This window comes from Polistes fuscatus, unplaced genomic scaffold, assembly GCF_010416935.1.
Source record: "Polistes fuscatus isolate 324 unplaced genomic scaffold, CU_Pfus_HIC Scaffold14, whole genome shotgun sequence".
In the NCBI taxonomy this organism is placed as follows: Eukaryota; Metazoa; Arthropoda; class Insecta; order Hymenoptera; family Vespidae; genus Polistes; species Polistes fuscatus.
In genome coordinates, this window is record NW_025113042.1 from 3,306,094 (window position 1) to 3,327,724 (window position 21,631).

At 26.9% G+C, this 21,631-nt stretch overlaps 5 protein-coding genes across 7 annotated transcripts; all 5 read right to left on the reverse strand.

The window, feature by feature from the left end:
* Positions 1-692: 692 nt before the first annotated feature.
* LOC122514314 (odorant receptor 46a-like) lies at positions 693-5,570 on the reverse strand. The gene is made up of 9 exons (XM_043631044.1): positions 4,456-5,570; positions 3,542-3,746; positions 3,218-3,373; positions 3,046-3,098; positions 1,851-2,210; positions 1,423-1,764; positions 1,084-1,288; positions 848-1,003; positions 693-757 (listed from the first exon to the last, which is right to left on the reverse strand). Exons 1-9 carry the CDS (start codon positions 4,818-4,820, stop codon positions 707-709), a joined length of 1,893 nt encoding a protein of 630 aa, XP_043486979.1. The 5' UTR covers positions 4,821-5,570; the 3' UTR covers positions 693-706.
* A 93-nt stretch (positions 5,571-5,663) lies between these two features.
* Positions 5,664-8,029, reverse strand: LOC122514375. 2 transcript variants are annotated; one of them, XM_043631166.1, is made up of 4 exons: positions 7,320-8,029; positions 6,828-6,867; positions 5,813-5,968; positions 5,664-5,733 (listed from the first exon to the last, which is right to left on the reverse strand). In XM_043631166.1, exons 1-4 carry the CDS (start codon positions 7,682-7,684, stop codon positions 5,677-5,679), a joined length of 618 nt encoding a protein of 205 aa, XP_043487101.1. In that variant the 5' UTR covers positions 7,685-8,029; the 3' UTR covers positions 5,664-5,676. The 2 variants fall into 2 exon arrangements, with proteins under 2 accessions (XP_043487101.1, XP_043487103.1); XM_043631168.1 differs by lacking the exon at positions 5,664-5,733 and having other exon boundaries at positions 5,836-5,968; positions 6,715-6,867.
* Positions 8,030-8,509: 480 nt separating this feature from the next.
* LOC122514374 lies at positions 8,510-10,855 on the reverse strand. 2 transcript variants are annotated; one of them, XM_043631165.1, is made up of 4 exons: positions 10,195-10,596; positions 9,687-9,726; positions 8,672-8,827; positions 8,510-8,592 (listed from the first exon to the last, which is right to left on the reverse strand). In XM_043631165.1, the coding sequence occupies exons 1-4, from the start codon at positions 10,557-10,559 to the stop codon at positions 8,536-8,538; spliced, it is 618 nt and encodes a 205-aa protein (XP_043487100.1). In that variant the 5' UTR covers positions 10,560-10,596; the 3' UTR covers positions 8,510-8,535. The 2 variants fall into 2 exon arrangements, with proteins under 2 accessions (XP_043487100.1, XP_043487099.1); XM_043631164.1 differs by lacking the exons at positions 8,510-8,592; positions 8,672-8,827 and having other exon boundaries at positions 9,328-9,726; positions 10,195-10,855.
* A 525-nt stretch (positions 10,856-11,380) lies between these two features.
* On the reverse strand, positions 11,381-15,488 carry LOC122514315 (odorant receptor 59a-like). The gene is made up of 11 exons (XM_043631045.1): positions 15,446-15,488; positions 15,130-15,364; positions 14,574-14,915; positions 14,211-14,355; positions 13,949-14,104; positions 13,819-13,870; positions 12,736-12,982; positions 12,194-12,535; positions 11,889-12,108; positions 11,543-11,698; positions 11,381-11,463 (listed from the first exon to the last, which is right to left on the reverse strand). Exons 1-11 carry the CDS (start codon positions 15,486-15,488, stop codon positions 11,407-11,409), a joined length of 1,995 nt encoding a protein of 664 aa, XP_043486980.1. The 3' UTR covers positions 11,381-11,406.
* A 712-nt stretch (positions 15,489-16,200) lies between these two features.
* On the reverse strand, positions 16,201-21,136 carry LOC122514316 (odorant receptor Or1-like). The gene is made up of 11 exons (XM_043631046.1): positions 20,775-21,136; positions 20,003-20,392; positions 19,343-19,547; positions 19,096-19,251; positions 18,968-19,014; positions 18,577-18,607; positions 17,823-18,187; positions 17,005-17,382; positions 16,693-16,897; positions 16,431-16,586; positions 16,201-16,341 (listed from the first exon to the last, which is right to left on the reverse strand). Exons 1-11 carry the CDS (start codon positions 21,134-21,136, stop codon positions 16,291-16,293), a joined length of 2,346 nt encoding a protein of 781 aa, XP_043486981.1. The 3' UTR covers positions 16,201-16,290.
* Positions 21,137-21,631: the final 495 nt, after the last annotated feature.

Genomic DNA, 21,631 nt, shown 5'->3' on the forward strand with positions numbered 1-21,631 from the left:
TTATATATATATATATTATTTTAATTTATGACTTGTAAGTATATTTTATAATGAAGATATGCGTTAATATTTTTTTCTTAATTTTTAATTACAATTGGTTTGACTTTTAATGGAATTGTAATTATAAATATTGTTTTATATGTTATTTAAATAAAAAAACAAGTAAATAGTAACGAATTATTGCACTTGAGGTATATGAAAGAAAAATAAATTTACGGTTTAGCGTTGAAATGAAATCAAATTATTTCTTTTATGAATGATATTAATAACGAATAAGATGAACTTTGTTGTAATAAATAGAAATATTGAAATTTAAGAACATTTTTCTTGCGAGAGATTCAAATTTATCGTCTGACCACTGCAATTTGACTACATACATATACGCCTTCACAATCATTGTATAACGATAGAGAGAAACTATTACTAGATGATCACATAGAATTGGCCAAATTTCAAGATTCTTGAAAGATTGTATAAATATTTGAAAATTCTATCGTTTTTCTTTTTCTTCTTTTTTTTTTTCGATTTTTTTTTAAGTGAATCTTATTTAATATATACAATTACACGTGTATAAAACAAAATAGTTTATCGAGGAAAATACGAAGAAACTTTTTCCCCTATCCTATATATATATATATGTATGTATATTCTTGCATACACGTATGTAAATAGTTATAATGTTTAAACAAATATCATTTCCTATTGTTTATTGCGTTTTTTGTAGAACATTGTACGTCGAATACGAAGTTTTTATTAACTGTAACAATTATTTAAAAATATGTATTCGAGAGAGTATTGAAAAGTGAATGATTAAAAATAAATCTCGAATGGGATCCATACTACTTACGTTCATAAATGTATCGAGGTTGACGGTAATAAAATATGCGCTAACAAATTCAATAGGTTTAGCAGCACGTTGCATAACTATTAAAATAAGTTTCTTTGAATGATTATTAAGGGACGTCCAATCCGATTCGGCAAATGCAACAGCAACGTGACTACTCTGAAAACGAAGGAAAAAATATGTTTTAAATTTTCTTTTTTTTTATATTTACCATAACATCATTTACTCGATTAACGAACCTTCAATTTAACTTTATTACCGTACCAACAGAAAATATAGATTTGTACCAACAACGTCGACAAATATATTACCAGTGCGAAAAATTCTATACTTAGTAGATCATTTTTAAGCAGTTCAAACATACTCAAACAAAGTACTATTGAACTGATGAAGAATTGAGCGAATATCGTTAAAGCAAATGTTTCATTCACTTTATTTGCGATTCTAAAAACAAAACAAAATAGAAACATTCAAATTAATGTTATATTAAAAAATATACGTTTCAACGTACGCACAAAAATCTTTCAAAAAGAAATAAATAAACATAACGAAAAGAAAAGAAATAAAAAGTAACTTACTGATAAATTTGATAATGATGTCGAATGCATTTTCGAAGATCATCGAAACCGTCACCACTTAAATGTTTCAAACGACACTTCAATATATCTATTTGACAACAAATTTGTAATAAAAATCCGCAAAATAGTGCGTCTATTGCGACGTGAAATAGTGAACAGGCTGTCATAGATATCATTTGATAAAAATAAGTCAAATAAAATACGATTGTCGATGAACAACAATCGTAAGGTATCCAAGATCTGAATGGCAAAGTTCTTGCTTGCAAATCGGTTAATAAGGAATTTAATATGCTCGATAATACTGACGTTTCGATCATGATGGCATAATAAAGAGTATTAATCCTGAAAAAAAACAAATCATATCGTATATAATATTTAAACAAAAAAAGAAAAAGAAAAAAAAAAAGAAACAAATATATTAAACTCACCGAATAGTTCGATCATATTTCTTTTGAATCATTAATTCTTCCGTATCGTTAGATATGCATGTACCATCGGTTAGTATGTCAACCAATTTGACAATTTGATCCCGTGCCATCAATACGTTAACTGCTTTACAAAAACCGATAACCATCGTCAAAAGCATGTGAGAACTTTCGGTGAAATCGTTCATATTGTCGACGGTTATCATGTCGATCATTTGTGAACATAGAAATGTATAGACAAAAAATATCACGAGGAAAGTGTAAATACCATAAATGATATTTTTACTTGTTGTTTTCCACCCTATTGGTTTCCATATACCGCATAATGTTAAAATTTTAAAAGCCAACGTTAATATACGCATTATTATTCAAATAAAAACTAAACAAAATTATTTTTATTTCTTCCTCTCTCTCTCTCTCTCTCTCTCTCTCTTTCTTTCTTTTTTCCTTTTTAATTTTAACGATTTAAGTTCCAAATTAATTTCAAAAGAAAAAAAAAGAAAAGAAAGAAAAGAAAAAGAAAAAGAATATAAGATAAAAGAAAATATATTTAGGAATTATTTTGTGAAATATCAAAATCCGTTATTCACATCGCAAGATCTTCGAGAATTTTGTCACATGATCGTACTAACATAAGTTATACTGTCCCTTATAACTATAGTGTGCAATACTAAAGAAAAGATATCGTATCCGATGCATTATTTCTTCCTCCCCCTTTTTTTTCTTTTTCCGTTTTAAGTTAATGGTTGCTTAGGTAGAAACTACCGTTTATCCTAAAGGTATTCCTCAAAACACAGTGATTTTCATTATCGATGATTTGTCAAATGATAGGGGAATTGTTGTAAATATACAAAGAAATAATATTCCCTATCTTTTAGGGAAAGAAAAAAAAAACAAGGAAATACGGGATGGGTTGACTATTTCATTGCACGTAAAATATTTTATTTCTTTTTCTTTTTTTCTTTTTTTCTCTTTCTCTTTCGCTGTTCCCTATATTTTGAAATACCATTAAGTATTAATATTGCGAATGAATTATTTATACAAACACTGATATGCATATGCACGTGCAACGCATACACCAGGATGATAACAGTGATATCCGTTTTATTTCTTTTTCCCCTCTCTTATTATTTTCTTTTCTCGATATTTCGTTTAATATGATTTCATTCCTTATTATTTTGTTTCTTCTCCTTTTTAATTTTCATCCGTCTGTTGCAAGATATTATATGCCGAGTACGAAGTTTTAAGTATCTAACAAATCAATGAGAATGGTCAAAAGTATGGGGGAGAATCGATTTTACAATATTTTATGGGATATTATATGAAAAAAAAATATATATATATATATATATATATATATATATACTAACATTGACAAAAGAATCGAGATTGACGGGAAGAATTTTCATTACAACTAAGATGATTGGTTTCATCGTACGTTTCATCATAAACAATAAACATTTTTTTATATCGTCGTTTAACGTCGTCCAATTTATTTCGAATATTTTCATCGGAATTTCTTCGCTCTGAAAAACAAATTATTATTATTATTATTATTATTATTATTATTATTATTATTATTATTATTATTTCATTTTGGTGTGAAATGTTACATATAATATAATATTTATATATAGTTAGGATATATTTATTGTGTAAGTATTTGATGAACAATTTATAATGTTTTATCAAACCTTTGTGGCAACATGATTTCCGTACCAACAATAGAGATATATTTGTGTTAATATGCAATTCATGTAAAGTATTATTTTTGCTGATTCGAAAGACAGTGGTGATACTTTCGTTAATTGATACAATGTAAAACATACTGTCGATGTGGTAACGAAAAATTGTATAAATATCATCAACTCGAACATATTATTAACGTTATCGGCAAATCTGTAATTTTGTTTTTAAATAAAATCAATCGACGAAGAAAATTTGTTGATTTTGTCCTAGGCTCAGAACTTTTCAACCAACACTATTGGATTTGCGATTAAACAAAAATTATTATAAAATCATAATAATAAACTAACTTGCGTATACAGTCGTAATGACGAATGCATAATCTTAAAAAAGATTTATTATCGTTACTGATCTTCGTCAGACGATTTTCCAAAATTTGAATTTGACAACAAACGTGTATAAGAAAACCAAAGATTAAACAATCCAAAGCAACGTGAAGCATGGCTCCTAAGATAAGTGCTATCATTTGATGTACGTAAGTTAAATAAAATATAAAATTATTCGTGTTATTATCGAACGGCAACCATGCTTGAAAAGTTAATTGTTTTCTTTTCAAATTAGTCAGTAGAGAGTTTGACAAGAAACAGGAGACGGATAACGCGATTAAAAACGAATAACACTGTGTGTTCAATCTACAAAATAAAATCGAGAAATATTAAAATATATTTCATGATCGAACAAAATAAAGGTAAAAATAATACGAGGATCATAACGAAAAGTTTCAAACACCATAAACAACGACATCTAAGTATACTTTTCCTTCCTCTCAATCCCATAAAATTAAATAATTTATCTAAATTGAATTATATATTAAAACATTGAATAGATAAATAATCTAAGAAATGATTGTGTTATTACAGACCTTGACCAATTGTCGAATTTCATTTGTATCCTGGTTTCCACATCGTTAGATGGTTTGTATGGTTCTTGCGTTAAAGAACTAATTAAATTAACAATGTTATTACGATTAATCAAAAGACTTAACATTTTAAAACAAGATATGGCTTCAGCGAGAAATATGTAAATGTCGTCAGAAGAATCATTAGAATCGTCCTCGTTTAGGATAACTGCGATTGCTTGTGACAACGAAAGGGATGATATTAAAAAAGCTACAAATATCGTATACAAATTATATGCGAGACGTTTGGAAAATGAAATCGACCAGGACGATGGTATCAAGCATCCACAAATACTCAAAACAGTCAACGTAAATGCTAGGATAGTCATTTTGAAATTTGATTAATTTTATCTAAATTTTTTTCTATGTCAAAGTATATAAAATTTATTTCAATATTTGATTATTTTTAATTGCGAACACTTTGATCATTTTAACTTTTTCAACTATTTACCGATAACACGACACGGTTGTTCTTTTTTTCTTTTTTTTTTAAACGAACTATAACGTTCTGATTTATTACATACACTGAAAGAAAATACATAAAGAAGTAGTTATCTATTTTATTGATATTTTGTAGTCTCCCCCTTTTTTAGTGACACACACTAGGTAATTCTATACTATGTAATCGAAGTATGTTATCATTATAATATCAAGTATGAAAAGATGGGATTATTTTAAAATGGTATTTTATTATGTCAATCATTTTCTTTTCTCGTAGAAAACTACGACGACTCTTCGATGTTCTATCCAATATTATTGATTATTAATTATTCCTACGTTCTACCGAGTAGAAACACCGATGTAACGGGAAGAGAAAGAAAATGCGACAAATGAAATTTTTATAATATCCATCAGTCATTCTTTTCCAAAGGTACTTATTTGTGACAAATTACACTTTTCAGCAATGAAAATTTCTATTTATTTTCTATTATCTCTTCGATAATACTTAATTTTATTTCAATTATTTATTACTAAGTTCTTAGTAAGTAAAAGTAAATTGTCTAGCAATTTCCAAGACGATTGAATTTTATTTCAATCTCGTTCATGTGCATTACGAAAAAAAAAACGTTTTCAACGTTTCGATTAAAATCATCTTATATTTTAAAATATTTTTATTAAAAGTGTCTTTCTAACTATAATAATACTAATTACCATTATATTTTATTCCCTTGTTTTGTTTTATTCTTATTCTTCTTGCGTTTGTGCCAAAAAATTGTACGCCGTGTATGCAGTCTTAAGTATCTAAGAAACAAAATTATATGATCACCATAAGATTTTCGAATAATTATAACATTTTTTAATTGATCACGAGAATACTGACTTTTACGAACGAATCAAGATTCAGGGGGAAAAGATTCATAACAATAAAAACAATTGGCCTCGTAGTACGATTCATCATAATCAAAAGACATTTCTTCATGTCGTCGTTTAGCCCAACCAAATTTGTATCGAAAATTTGATGTACGATTTCTTGGCTCTGCCAAAACAGACAAGATTATTTTATTTTTTAAACACGACCATTATTTGAATAAATAATTACAATTAGGATTATATTTGTTTAGAAAAATAAAATGGTATACGATAAGAAACCACATTAAATTTCCGACTAATACAAGTTTTTTCTATTCATTTTTAAAGTTATTTATCACTGCACAATGATATTAACGTTCATTACGATAAAAATGATTGATAATGATTTAAACGATTATTTATTTTTTAATCAGCAGACCTTAACAGTGACTAAATGCCCATTGGAACAGTAGAGATAAACTTGTAATAATATTCCGCATATAAAAACTGTTAATTTGATAAATTCCAATGAAAATATTGACACTTTGGTCAATTGGAACATTGTAAAACAGACTGTCAATGTACTTGCCAAAAATTGCATGAAAATCACAAATTTAAACGTTTTATTTACTGATGCAGCATACCTTTGAAAATAAAAGAATTCACAAATCATTTAATCTTTTTTTTCAGTTTACGTGTGGAAAGTAGTACAAAACAACAATTTAATTATTATATTAAATTTACTTGTATATAGATTCATGATGACGAATGCAAAGTTTTAAAATATTTTTTCGTTCGTTCGTTATTTTGGTCAAACGATTTTCCAATAATTTAATCTGACAGCAAATGTTTATTAAAAGATTGCAGATCAAAGAATCTAGAGCAACGTGAATGCCTGCTCCTAATGTTAACGATAGCATTTGATGAACGTACGTTAAATAATATACAAGTGGTGTCATGTAAGCATCAAATGGCAACCATACTCGAAAAGTTAATTGTCTTTCTTTAAAGTCTGAAACCAATGAGGAAAATAAAAAGTTGCTCACCGATAATGAAATCAAAAATGCATAACTGTGAGTGTTAAACCTGAAAAAGAAAAACGATTCCACATTTTTATGATATCATAATAATAATATTTATTAAAAATAATTAAAAAGTATATAAATATATTTAATTTATTTATTAATTAATAGTCATTCTCTTCAAGTTTTTTATGTGTAACAAAAAAATTTTCAATCAAATCTCGTAGATATAATTAGACGTATCTATCTTATATAAAAAGTATTACTATACAGTTTTAGTTTGTTTTTTGTCGAAGCTCAGAAATTTTTAATACACCCACGAATGTATTAATCTTTGCACTGATTTAAAAACCTTTTAGAAAGAATGACTAAAAATAAATAAAATTAATATAAATATAAATATATTTATAATTTATAATAAAAATAATTCTATATATAAAGATATGTATTTTATTATAAATTAATACTTATACAACATGCAAATATGAATAAAGAAACATAATAAATAATACAAACCGAGACAATTCGTCAAACTCAGTTTGAATTCTGGTTTCCACTTCATTCGATGGTTTGTATGGTTCTTCTGTTAAAGAACTAATTAAGTTAACAATATTATTGCGATTAATCATAAAATTAAACATTTTAAAACAAGATAAGGCTTCGGCGATAAATACATAAATGACGTCGGAAGAATCATTAGAATCGTCCTCGTTTAAGATAACACCAATTGCTTGTGACAATGAAAGGGATGATATTAAAAAAGCTACAAATATAGTATACAAATTATATGCGAAACGCTTGAAAAATGAAATTGACCAGGAAGGCGGTCTCCAGCATCCACAAATAATTAAAACAGTCATCGTAGATGGTATGATAGTCATTTTTTAACTTGATTAATTTTATCTAAATTTTGTTATATGACAAAATAAAATTTATATCAATATTTGATTATTTTTAATTGTGAATCCTTCGATCATTTTACATTTTCAACTATTTACCGATAACACGACACGGTTGTTCTTTTTCTCTTTTTTTTTAAACGAACTATAACGTTCTGATTTATTACATACACTGAAAGAAAATACATAAAGAAGTAGTTTTCTACTTTATTGATATTTTGTAGTCTCCCCCTTTTTTAGTGACACACACTACGTAATTCTATACTATGTAATCGAAGTATGTTATTATTATAATATCAAGTATGAATAGATGGGATTATTTTAAAATGGTATTTTATTATGTCAATCATTTTTCTTTTCTCGTAGAAAACTACGACGACTCTTCGATGTTCTATCCATTATTATTGATTATTAATTATTCCTACGTTCTATCGAGTAGAAACACCGATGTAACGGGAAGAGAAAGAAAATGCGACTAATGAAATTTTTATAATATTCATCAGTCATTCTTTTCCAAAGGTACTTGTTTGTGACAAATTACACTTTTCAGCAATGAAAATTTCTATTTATTTTCTATTATCTCTTCGATAATACTTAATTATATTTCAATTATTTATTACTCAGTTCATAGTAAGTAAAAGTAAATTGTCTAGCAATTCCCAAGACGATTGAATTTTATTTCAATCTCGTTCATGTGCATTACGAAAAAAAAACCGTTTTCAACGTTTCGATTAAAATTATCTTATATTTTAAAATATTTTTATTATACGTGTCTTTTTAACTATAATAATACTAATTACCATCATATTTTATTTCCTTGTTTTGTTTTATTCTTATTCTTCTTGCGTTTGTGCCAAAAAATTGTACGCCGTGTATGCAGTCTTAAGTATCTAAGAAACAAAATTATATGATCACCATAAGATTTTCGAATAATTATAACATTTTTTAATTGATCACGAGAATACTGACTTTTACGAACGAATCAAGATTCAGGGGGAAAAGATTCATAACAATAAAAACAATTGGCCTCGTAGTACGATTCATCATAATCAAAAGACATTTCTTCATGTCGTCGTTTAGCCCAACCAAATTTGTATCGAAAATTTGATGTACGATTTCTTGGCTCTGCCAAAACAGACAAGATTATTTTATTTTTTAAACACGACCATTATTTGAATAAATAATTACAATTAGGATTATATTTGTTTAGAAAAATAAAATGGTATACGATAAGAAACCACATTAAATTTCTGATTAATACAAGTTTTTTCTACTCATTTTTAAAGTTATTTATAACTGCACAATGATATTAATGTTCATTACGATAAAAATGATTGATAATGATTTAAACGATTATTCATTTTTTAATCAGCAGACCTTAACAGTGACTAAATGCCCATAGGAACAGTAGAGATAAACTTGTAATAATATTCCGCATATAAAAACTGTTAATTTGATAAATTCCAATGAAAATATTGACACTTTGGTCAATTGGAACATTGTAAAACAGACTGTCAATGTACTTGCCAAAAATTGCATGAAAATCACAAATTTAAACGTTTTATTTACTGATGCAGCATACCTTTGAAAATAAAAGAATTCACAAATCATTTAATCTTTTTTTTCAGTTTACGTGTGGAAAGTAGTACAAAACAACAATGTTATTATTATATTAAATTTACTTGTATATAGATTCATGATGACGAATGCAAAGTTTTAAAATATTTTTTCGTTCGTTCGTTATTTTGGTCAAACGATTTTCCAATAATTTAATCTGACAGCAAATGTTTATTAAAAGATTGCAGATCAAGGAATCTAGAGCAACGTGAATGCCTGCTCCTAATGTTAACGATAACAATTGATGAACGTACGTTAAATAATATACAAGTGGTGTCATGTAAACATCAAATGGCAACCATACTCGAAAAGTTAATTGTCTTTCTTTAAAGTCTGAAACCAATGAGGAAAATAAAAAGTTGCTCACCGATAATGAAATCAAAAATGCATAACTGTGAGTGTTAAACCTGAAAAAGAAAAACGATTCCACATTTTTATGATATCTAATAATAATAATATTTATTAAAAATAATTAAAAAGTAATATATAAAATATATTTAATTTATTTATTAATTAATAGTCATTCTCGTCTAAGTTGTTTTTATGTGTAACAAAAAAATTTTCAATCAAATCTCGTAGATATAATTAGACGTATCTATCTTTATATAAAAAGTATTACATATACAGTTTTAGTTTGTTTTTTGTCGAAGCTCAGAAATTTTCAATACACCCACGAATGCATTAATCTTTGCACTGATTTAAAAACCTTTTAGAAAGAATGACTAAAAAATAAATAAAATTAAATATAAATATAAAAAAATATTTATTAATTTATAATAAAAATAATTCTATATATAAAGATATGTATTTTATTATAAATTAATACTTATACAACATGCAAATACGAATAAAGAAACATAATAAATAATACAAACCGAGACAATTCGTCAAACTCAGTTTGAATTCTGGTTTCCACTTCATTCGATGGTTTGTATGGTTCTTCTGTTAAAGAACTAATTAAGTTAACAATATTATTGCGATTAATCAAAAGACATAACATTTTAAAACAAGATATGGCTTCAGCGAGAAATACATAAATGACGTCGGAAGAATCATTAGAATCGTCCTCGTTTAAAATAACACCGATTGCTTGTGACAATGAAAGGGATGATATTAAAAAAGCTACAAATATAGTATACAAATTATATGCGAAACGCTTGAAAAATGAAATTGACCAGGAAGGCGGTCTCCAGCATCCACAAATAATTAAAACAGTCATCGTAGATGGTATGATAGTCATTTTTTAACTTGATTAATTTATCTAAATTTTGTTATATGACAAAATAAAATTTATCAATATTTGATTATTTTTAATTGTGAATCCTTCGATCATTTTACATTTTCAACTATTTACCGATAACACGACACGGTTGTTCTTTTTTTCTTTTTTTTTAAACGAACTATAACGTTCTGATTTATTACATACACTGAAAGAAAATACATAAAGAAGTAGTTATCTACTTTATTGATATTTTGTAGTCTCCCCCTTTTTTAGTGACACACACTACGTAATTCTATACTATGTAACCGAAGTATGTTATTATTATAATATCAAGTATGAATAGATGGGATTATTTTAAAATGGTATTTTATTATGTCAATCATTTTCTTTTCTCGTAGAAAACTACGACGACTCTTCGATGTTCTATCCATTATTATTGATTATTAATTATTCCTACGTTCTATCGAGTAGAAACACCGATGTAACGGGAAGAGAAAGAAAATGCGACTAATGAATTTTTTACATTATTCATCAGTCATTCTTTTCCAAAGGTACTTATTTGTGACAAATTACACTTTTCAGCAATGAAAATTTCTATTTATTTTCTATTATCTCTTCGATAATACTTAATTATATTTCAATTATTTATTACTCAGTTCATAGTAAGTAAAAGTAAATTGTCTAGCAATTCTCAAGACGATTGAATTTTATTTCAATCTCGTTCATGTGCATTACGAAAAAAAAACCGTTTTCAACGTTTCGATTAAAATTATCTTATATTTTAAAATATTTTTATTATACGTGTCTTTTTAACTATAATAATACTAATTACAATCATATTTTATTTCCTTGTTTTGTTTTATTCTTATTCTTCTTGCGTTTGTGCCAAAAAATTGTACGCCGTGTATGCAGTCTTAAGTATCTAAGAAACAAAATTATATGATCATCATAAGACTTTCGAATGATTATAATATTTTGTAATTGATCAGGAGAATACTGACGTTTACAAACGAATCAAGATTCAGGGGAAAAAGATTCATAACAATAAAAACAATTGGTCTCGTAGTACGATTCATCATAATCAAAAGACATTTCTTCATGTCGTCGTTTAGCCCAACCAAATTTGTATCGAAAATTTGATGTACGATTTCTTGGCTCTGCCAAGACACATAATATTACTTTATGTATTAAACACGAACATTACTTCAATAAATTTTAACAATTATGATTATTTTTCTATTCATTTTTAAAGTTATTTATCACTGCATAATGATATTAATGTTTATTACGATTAAAATGATTGAGAGATAATGATTTAAACGATTATTTATTTTTTAATCAGCAGACCTTTAGAGTGACTAAATGCCCATAGGAACAGTAGAGATAAACTTGTATGAAGATTCCGGATATAAAAACTGTTATTTTGACAAATTCCAATGAAAACGTTGACACTTTGGTCAATTGGAACAATGTAAAACAGACTGTCAATGTACTTGCCAAAAATTGCATGAAAATCGCAAATTTAAACGTTTTATTTACTGATGCAGCATACCTTTGAAAATAAAAGAATTCACAAATCATTTAATCTTTTTTTTCAGTTTACGTGTGGAAAATAGTACAAAACAACAATTTAATTATTATATTAAATTTACTTGTATATAGATTCATGATGACGAATGCAAAGTTTTAAAATATATTTTCGTTCGTTCGTTATTTTGGTCAAACGATTTTCCAATAATTTAATCTGACAGCAAATGGTTATTAAAAGATTGCAGATCAAGGTATCTAATGCAACGTGAATGATTGCTCCTAATGTTAACGATAGCATTTGATGAACGTACGTTAAATAATATACAAGTGGTGTCATGTAAGCATCAAATGGCAACCATACTCGAAAAGTTAATTGTCTTTCTTTAAAGTCTGAAACCAATGAGGAAAATAAAAAGTTGCTCACCGATAATGAAATCAAAAATGCATAACTGTGAGTGTTAAACCTGAAAAAGAAAAACGATTTCTCATTTTTGCGATATCCAATATTAATAATATTTAATAATAATAATTAAAAAGTAATATATATGGGCAAGAGAATTGCTAATATTTAAATAAAATAAATATAAATATATATATATAGAAAATTATAAATTAATACTTATAACATAAATAATGATAATGAATTATAATAGATAATACAAACCGCGACAATTTGTCGAATTTCATTTGAAGATTGGTCTCAACGTCGTCCATAATTCGATGCGGTTCATTTTCCAATGTAACAATTAAGTTAACAATATTATTACGATTGATCACGAGTGTTAACATTTTAAAACATGATACAAAATGTGCCAGGAACACGTAAACGTCGTCGGAAATGTCGTCGTTTTCGTTAGCGTTTAAAATGATACCAACGATTTGAGTTAATGACAAAGTCGTTACTAAAAAAGCTATAAAAATCGTATACAAATTATAAATATGACGTTTATAAAACGACAGTGACCAAGACATCGGTCTCCAGCATCCACAAATTCCAAGAATAATAAACGTTGATTTGACTACCGTCATTTTTAAGCAAATTTCATTTATTTTTTATAGTATAACTTTTCTATCATCTTTCATTTAAATGTTTCACTTTGACTTTACATAAATCTTACGATCATTTCACGATCAAAATTTATTGATAACAATTAAGAATTATATTTTTTTTTCTTTTTTAAGAAAGTATAACCTTTTGAATTCCCATATACTATACTGAAAGAAATACTAACAGAATACTTTTCTATCTCATCGATATTTTGTCTCTTCTTCCCATACCCCCTCCCCATAAATGATACGGTTCAATGTAATTCCATACTTTAGAAAATCTAACTATGTCATTATCCTAATATCAACTGTGAAAAGATACCGACTCCTAAAATAATATTTTATTATGTAAATAAGCTTGCTGAATGAAACGACGACTTTTGCACTGTTCCTATCAATATCGATTATTTATTATTCCTATGCAGTATTCGATATCAACAACATATGCACGAAAGAAATACTTTGCTAAGGTAGCTATTTGTGAATGATACAATTTTTCTTTTTTCTCTAGTAGAAAATAAAACGTCTTGGAATTTTTTATTTTGGAAATTCATACGAACGATATATTGCAGGTAAATCGTACGTTCTCATTTTTGTTCATATTATTTTTATCTAACTTTTAACGTATATGTGTATATTAAATATCGTGAATTATATATTATTATTCGTAATTAACAATTATTTATTGAGAATTATCATCATCCCTGTGTTTGTTGCAAAAGATTGTAAGCTGAATAGGCCGTTTTAATTATCTGAAAAATAAATGTAAATTAAGTATCAAATTGTGTAATCATGATTATTATATCATTTAATGATGTTAAAATACTAACACTGATAAACGAATCGAGATTTAATGAGAAAACTTTGATAACCACCATTGATATTGGTTTGATCGTACGATTCATCATAATTAATAAAGATGTCTTCATGCTATTGTTTAGTATCGTCCAATCAATGCCAAAAATCTTATCGATTATTTCTTTACTCTAATAATATATATTCAATATTATTTTATATGTGATTTATATATATTATTATTATTATAATTATAATTAACATTTTTTGTTAATAATAATTTTGTTCGCCGCTTACCCTTAAAGTGATTAAATTTCCGTACCAACAGTAAAGATATATTTGTATCAACATGCAATACATGTAAAGTGACATTTTAGCATATTCAACAGAAGCCGGTGATATTTTAGTTAATTGATACAACGTAAAACATACTGTTAATGTGCTGCCAAAGAATTGAAAGAAAATGATCAAACCAAAGATTTGATTTACGTTATCAGCGAATCTGTAGATTTCGATAAAATTATTCTAACTTATTGAATATATTTTGTTTTGAAAATTAAAATGAATAATTCGTTAATTTCAACGTGAATATAAATTATATAATAATTAAATTCAATTTTTTTTATTATAGAAATAAAATGTTTGTAATAATGTACTAACTTGTATATGCATTCGTGATGACGAATGCATAATATTAAAAGTGTCTTCCGTTCGTCGGTAATTTTCGTCAAACGATTTTCCAAAATCTTGATTTGACAACAAATATGTATAAAAATTCCGCATATCAATGAATCCAATGCGACGTTTAAAAATCCGGCTAATGTCATACCTAAGATTTGTTGAGTGTATATTAAATAATATATAACGGGTGTCGTACTATCGAATGGTAACCAAACTTCTTGAAAAGTTAATTGTCCATTTCTGAGATCATTGATTAATGACATAAATACGAAACTACTAACTGAAAATCCTATCAAGGACGTATAACCATTTTTATTATACCTAAAACAAAAAATAAATAAAATTATAATATAATTTATATAAATACACACGTCATACGTCACAAAAGTTGTTTTTGTGGATATTTCCACAATGGTAATGATTATATTGTTTTAACAAAATACTTGTTAATTTCAAACAATACATTGTTAATTTCCCCCACCCCTTCAAAAAAAAAAGAAAAAGAAATTCGTACGTAATAATATTAATTACAAACCGTGCTAATTTGTCGAATTTCAATTGGATCACAATTTCATCCTCGTCCGATGGCACGTACGGTTCTTTTTCGTTTAATGCGTTTATCAATTCGACGACGTCGTTGTAATTAATTTTAAACGTTAACATTTTCAAACAAGATATTGCAATGGTCAAAGATACGTAAATGTCTTCGGAAAGATCGCTTGAGATGTTCAATGCGATACCAATGATTTGTGATAACGATAATGTCGATACTAAAAAAATTACGCAAATAGCGTAAAAATTGTATAAACAATTTTTGTAATACAAGAATGACCAGGACGGTGGTTTCCAACATCCGCAAATACTCAGAATCGTCAGAGTTGATTTTAAGATCATTTTTCGATTATATGACACGCAACACACACTTTTGTCAATTTTTTTTTCCTTTTTATTACTAATTATAATTTCTTTAACATCGTATTAAACGAAACTTATGAATCAAATGTTCAACTTATATACAACACGAATATTATTTGTTCATTAATCAGATTTTGTTTTTCTCTTTTATCGTTGGATACGTAAGCTAAGAAATTTGTTCACGAACTGAAATGATTTTACTTTATTTTATTCATACTTTTCTTTACCAACCCCCTACGCCCTCTCCCCTCTCCCCCCGCTTATAAATCGTACGATCGATGTATGATTCTACTTTTCCCGAAACGAAATCTATCATTATTCTAATGTCAACTTCCAAAATTACATAGACGAAATAATCCATCTGGACAAAAAATTACGATGACTTTGCAATCATCTCTCTTTGTGATTTATTGTTATTTATTATTCTTATGCGTCGTTGAAATAGCGAAACTATGACAGAGGAAATTGTTTTTACTGAAATGAATTTGTATGGTCGTAACAGTCATTCGAAATATTCATAAAATCGTATTGAAAAACGAGAATTGAAGTATTTCTTTAAATATAAAAATAAAACGCAAAATGAGATACACAGAATGATTGAAAAGATTGGGAATGATTATCCGAAAAAGTAATACTCGAAGTAAGTTGATTATTATTATTTTGAAAATTGAAAACACTTAATATACCTCGTTTCCTATATATATATACTATCGAATACACAAAAATATCTACATTTCTATTTTGACTATAATTGTTTGCACGAATTCAATCATTTCGATCGTTATGAAGAATTTTGCAAAACGTTAAATGCCGAGTACGATGTATTCAGTATCTGTAATTAGTTTAAAACACATATGCAAAAATAAAAAAAATGATATTAATAATTAAAGAATATATATTTAACACAAACAATTAACTTACGCTTGTAAATGATTGAGCAGACAATACTATAATATAACCGCTTCTCATTTCTATGGGTTTTGTAGATCGTAACATTATTATAGGAATAATTTTAACTATGTCATTTTCCAATGACGTCCAATCCATTTCATAAAACATATCTCCGATTTGCATACTCTATTAAATAGAATTAATAGGTAATATAATATTATATTAATCATTATGCAAAGAACATACAAAAAAATGAAAAAGAAAAAAAAATAAATTGAATCTGTTAATTGACCTTTAATATAACTTCGTTGCCGAACCAGCAATAAAGAAAAATTTGCATGAACATGGAACCAAGGTAAGAAACTCCCCAAATAAATTCCATACTTGCGATTTCTGCCTTGGACATCCTGTAAACGGTCAAACAGAGTACAATCGAGCTTATAGAAAATTGCAACATGATCATCGTCGTAAATACGCTGTTAACTTTAGTAGCAAAGCTAAAAAAATCAACATAAATTTTGATTTCAAATATATATATTCAATTCTAATATGTTTTGTCTCGTTGTTGTTTTATATTTTATATGATATAAACAAAATTGTTAACCTGTAAATGTAAAGATGATAATCAATTAATTCACGAATTATCCTATTCTTCTCTTTTTCCCATTGAACGATGTATTTGCAATTTTTTTTTGCTATTTCCAATAACGTTGGCAATGTTTTAATTCGATGACTAAATATCTCAAATTGTGCACAAATTTGTATCATCAATCCAGAGATTATTGTTTCGTGTCCAACACTCGAATTTGCTACTACCAAAAGTGCAATTGATTGATATATCAAGGACAACCAAAACATTATTTCCGATGAGTGATCGTAAGGAGTCCAATTTCCAAATGGAAGTACATGTCCCTTTATGCCATCTATGATAGCAAATATCACTGTTGCTTCGTTTAAAAATTCAACATAAATTGTGATCTTCCTAATGAAAATTAATTATATAAACAAATTGTATTAATCTATATACGAATAATTCTCTAAATTAATTATAAATTACTTATACGATATATTTAAAAATTTACACGTAATTTCGTTTACACGAGATTAATTGATAAATTGATGTATTTTAAAAAAGAAAATTTACTATAAAAAAAGAAACAAATAAATATATAAAGCTACGTTTTATTATTATTGAAAATAATAATTTGCTTTGTTAAATAAAAATGAAAAATCGTAAGTATTCCTAATAATTGATATGCACGTATAACGAACACACACGTGTTATTTAATCTTTGATTAATAAAACATGAATAGAGAAATAATTTGTTGTCGGTCAATTTGTCTGCTAATGTCATTGACGAATTCTACTTAAAATTGGTCTGACCATATTCAAGTAACTACTACTTAAAAAAAATAATTCACCTTGCGTCCTCGTCAAATTTTCCCTGTACATTTCTTTCCTCCAAATTCCTTGGTAAACAAAAATCTTTGAGAAGCATATCGAACAACGAAATAATACTTTCCCTTTTTAATGTAAGATTAATAATTTTAATGCACACTGCTACGACCGATATTGTAAGGGTAAACTTTTCTATGAATGTGTTAACATTTTGATCGACGTAAGCATCTACGATATTACAAAATGCGAAAGAACATATTACAAATATCATAAATAGAGTGTAAAGATTGTATAAGTAAGATTTGATTGAATTTTTTGACCAATCTTTTGGCCGCCAATATCCGACGTATGTGAGCAAAGCAAATGACACAGGCCAGCCGTGCATTTTCTAAGAGATTTGTATTACGTTCTTTCTATTACAATGAGGATTTGTATTTTTTTCTTAGGGTAAGTAAGAATGTACGGGATCGTAGGCGAGAGATTTTCTTTTTCTTTTTTTATCAAACTATTCTCCTTTCATCAAGTATAACGTTGTTCACTAATTATTCATACATTTTTTTTTCCTCCACCTGTTCATTAAAACATCTTTCATTTTTATTACGACGTATTGTCGATAATTATATCACCCCGTCTATACAGTCAGTAAATTTTTATAACTTTACGTTCTCTCTGTACAATACTTTAAAAAGTTATTTCTATTATATTCTAGAAATGATTTCTCTTTTTTCTCCGATATCCGAAGACTAATTAATGTTAAATAATTTATCGTGAATTAACTTTACATCGTGAAGTTCTCTCATTCTTCCGCCTGTAATTAAAAACTTTCTAGATATTTTTCTCGATAAGTTTTTCTCTTTATCTTTCACATTATTACTTCATTAATAATTGAAAATGATTCTATCTACTAAGCGTAAGTATAATAACTATAGTCAGTGATACGTATAGACGAGTTATGAGTTAAATCTATCAAGTTCTGCTTTGACATAACGTTTCTATTGTTTTTTATATTTTTTCTCTATTATTATTATTATTATTATTATTTATTTATTTATTCCGATGAATTTTATGAAATATCAAACAACACTTCTGACAATGATTTAAGATATTGAATATGTAACTACACTGTCAAATAATATTTGTATTTGTAAATGTAATAATTTTATATTACGATGAGGTCTGTAAAACATTATAAGCAGAATATGAGACTTTGATTATCTGAAATGAAATCATTAAATTAATAATATTCAATTATTAAAAAAGGAATAATCATTTTTTTCCTTATATATACATACTTACAGTCATAAATGATTTAGCTGAAAGTTTAACTATGTGTAAACTATTCATTTCAATGCTTTTAGTTGTTCTTGCCATTATTATAGTTAAACTTTTAATTACTCTTGTTTTTAATGATATCCAATTCATTCCGTAAAATGCATCTCCAATTTTTTTACTCTTAAAAACGAGGATTAAAAAGCGCAAAAGTCGTAAGATAAAAGAATAAAAAAAAAGGTGAGAGATTATTTTTTTTTTTTTTAATATTTACCCTTAATGTAACTTCGTTACCGTACCAACAATAAAGAAATAATTGGACGAGCATACAAGCGAGATAACAAAATGTCCAAAGAAAATCAAAACTTATCAAATCCTTAGTCGATAATTTATAAACGCTCATGCACAGTACGGTAGAACTTAAAGAAAATTGCATGAATATCATCAAGGTGAATACGTCGTTGACTTTTTGGGTGAACCTAAAATCAAATATTTAAAATTAATTAATACAAATTAATGTGATATATATATATATATATATTAATAAATAAAGTTTCAATGAACAAATGAGAACGTTAATAAATCTAACAAAATCATAATTTTAAAGAATGAAACCATAGTATATTATTTTTACTTATAAACGTAAAGATGATATTCGACCAATTCACCGATAACTCGATTTTCAAATCCTTAGTCGATAATTTATAAACGCTCATGGACAGTACGGTAGAACTTAAAGAAAATTGCATGAATATCATCAAGGTGAATACGTCGTTGACTTTTTGGGTGAACCTAAAATCAAATATGTAAAATTAATTATACAAATTATAGAGATATATATATTAATAAATAAAGTTCAATGAACAAATGAGAACGTTAATAATCTAACAAAATCATAAATTTTAAAGAATGAACCATAGTATATTATTTTTACTTATAAACGTAAAGATGATATGCGACCAATTCACCGAGAACTCGATTTTCGATTCTCTTTAAATCCTTTTCGGAGGAACAATGTTTCTGTTCTTTTCTGAGCAACGTTGGTAATATTCTAGCCCGATGACAAAGTATTTCCAATTGTGCACAAATCTGTATCATCAGCCCAGATATTATAGTCTCATGAGCAACACTTGAATTAGCACACACCATCAGACAAAAGGTTTGATGAAATAAAGTTATCCAAAGCATAGTATTCGAAGTAAGATCGTATGGCGTCCAATTGGCAAGTGGTAAAGTACGAGTTTCTATGAATTTACCAAATTGTGCTACTGGTTCAAAGAACACGGTTGCCTCGTTCAAAATTTCGCAATAAATTGTAATTATTCTAAAGTAACATAATTTACATTTATTTTTTATATACATATATGGAGTGTTTCGTAATACGTGGGACCCTACTTCAAATATGGACAGAGGATACAAGAATAATAAAAATAAGTTAATATAAAAATGTGTTCTGGTCGATTTTGTTTTAAAATTATAATAGTCAATTTTGTGTTTCAATAATTACCCTCGGTTTGTGACCTCTGAAATAGGTGACATGTATTACGAAATATCTTGTATTTAATTAATAATAATTAATAATTTTTGTAACTTTTCTAAAATAGGTGGATATTAAATTTAAACGTAATAGATGTCTGACCATACAAGAACCTTACTACTGGCGTCTGATTACAACGTACAATATCTACTTTATCATTAATACTCACCTGGCATTTTGATCAAATTTCTGTTTAATTGCCAACTCCTCCGAATCGCGAGGAATGCATTCCTCATTTAAAAGCATATTAGTAACAGAAATAATATTCTTTCGATTAATTAAAACGTTCGTCACTTTGATACACACACCGATTACGGATATAAATAATGAAAATTTTTCAAGTAAATTATCCAAATTATGATCAATCAAAGCATCCATGAATCCACAAAATGTGAATGCATAAAGCATGGATACCATGAAAATCGTATAAATGTTATATAATAAATATTTAAAAGAATTCGGTGACCAATTAACTGGCCGCCAAAAACCAACGTAAGTTAAAAGGGCAAAAGATAATGGAAGAGTATGCATTTATACAATTAGTTTATATATTGTTAATTATTTTCATAGATTAATTCTTGGCTTTGTAAATAACACGAGATGGTAAAATCAAAATGAAATTTATATTCTAAAAATGATTCATCTTCGCATTGATGATAGAAAATCTAAATACTAGAAATAGTAGATAAAAGTGTATGCAAAATATTTGTCGACAATAGGAATTCTATATCTTCCTATTTTTATATTTTATTCATGGATACGTATGTCTTTGATTTTCTTTGTTAACACCACAAGAAGGGTTTCTTGATTCATATAATAAATGCAGGCTGTAGTTATATCATCGTCTTATTCTATGTACTGTATGGTTTACATCATAATGTACAGTCAATAATTGTCCGGTCTTTCGTTTTTTTCTCTTTCTCTAGCTATACCATCAGTAAATTTTTTATACATTGCATTAGAGTCAAAATTTTATTTTCATTCAATTTCTTTGCTTACTTGAGTATATCGCGTATAATTACAATA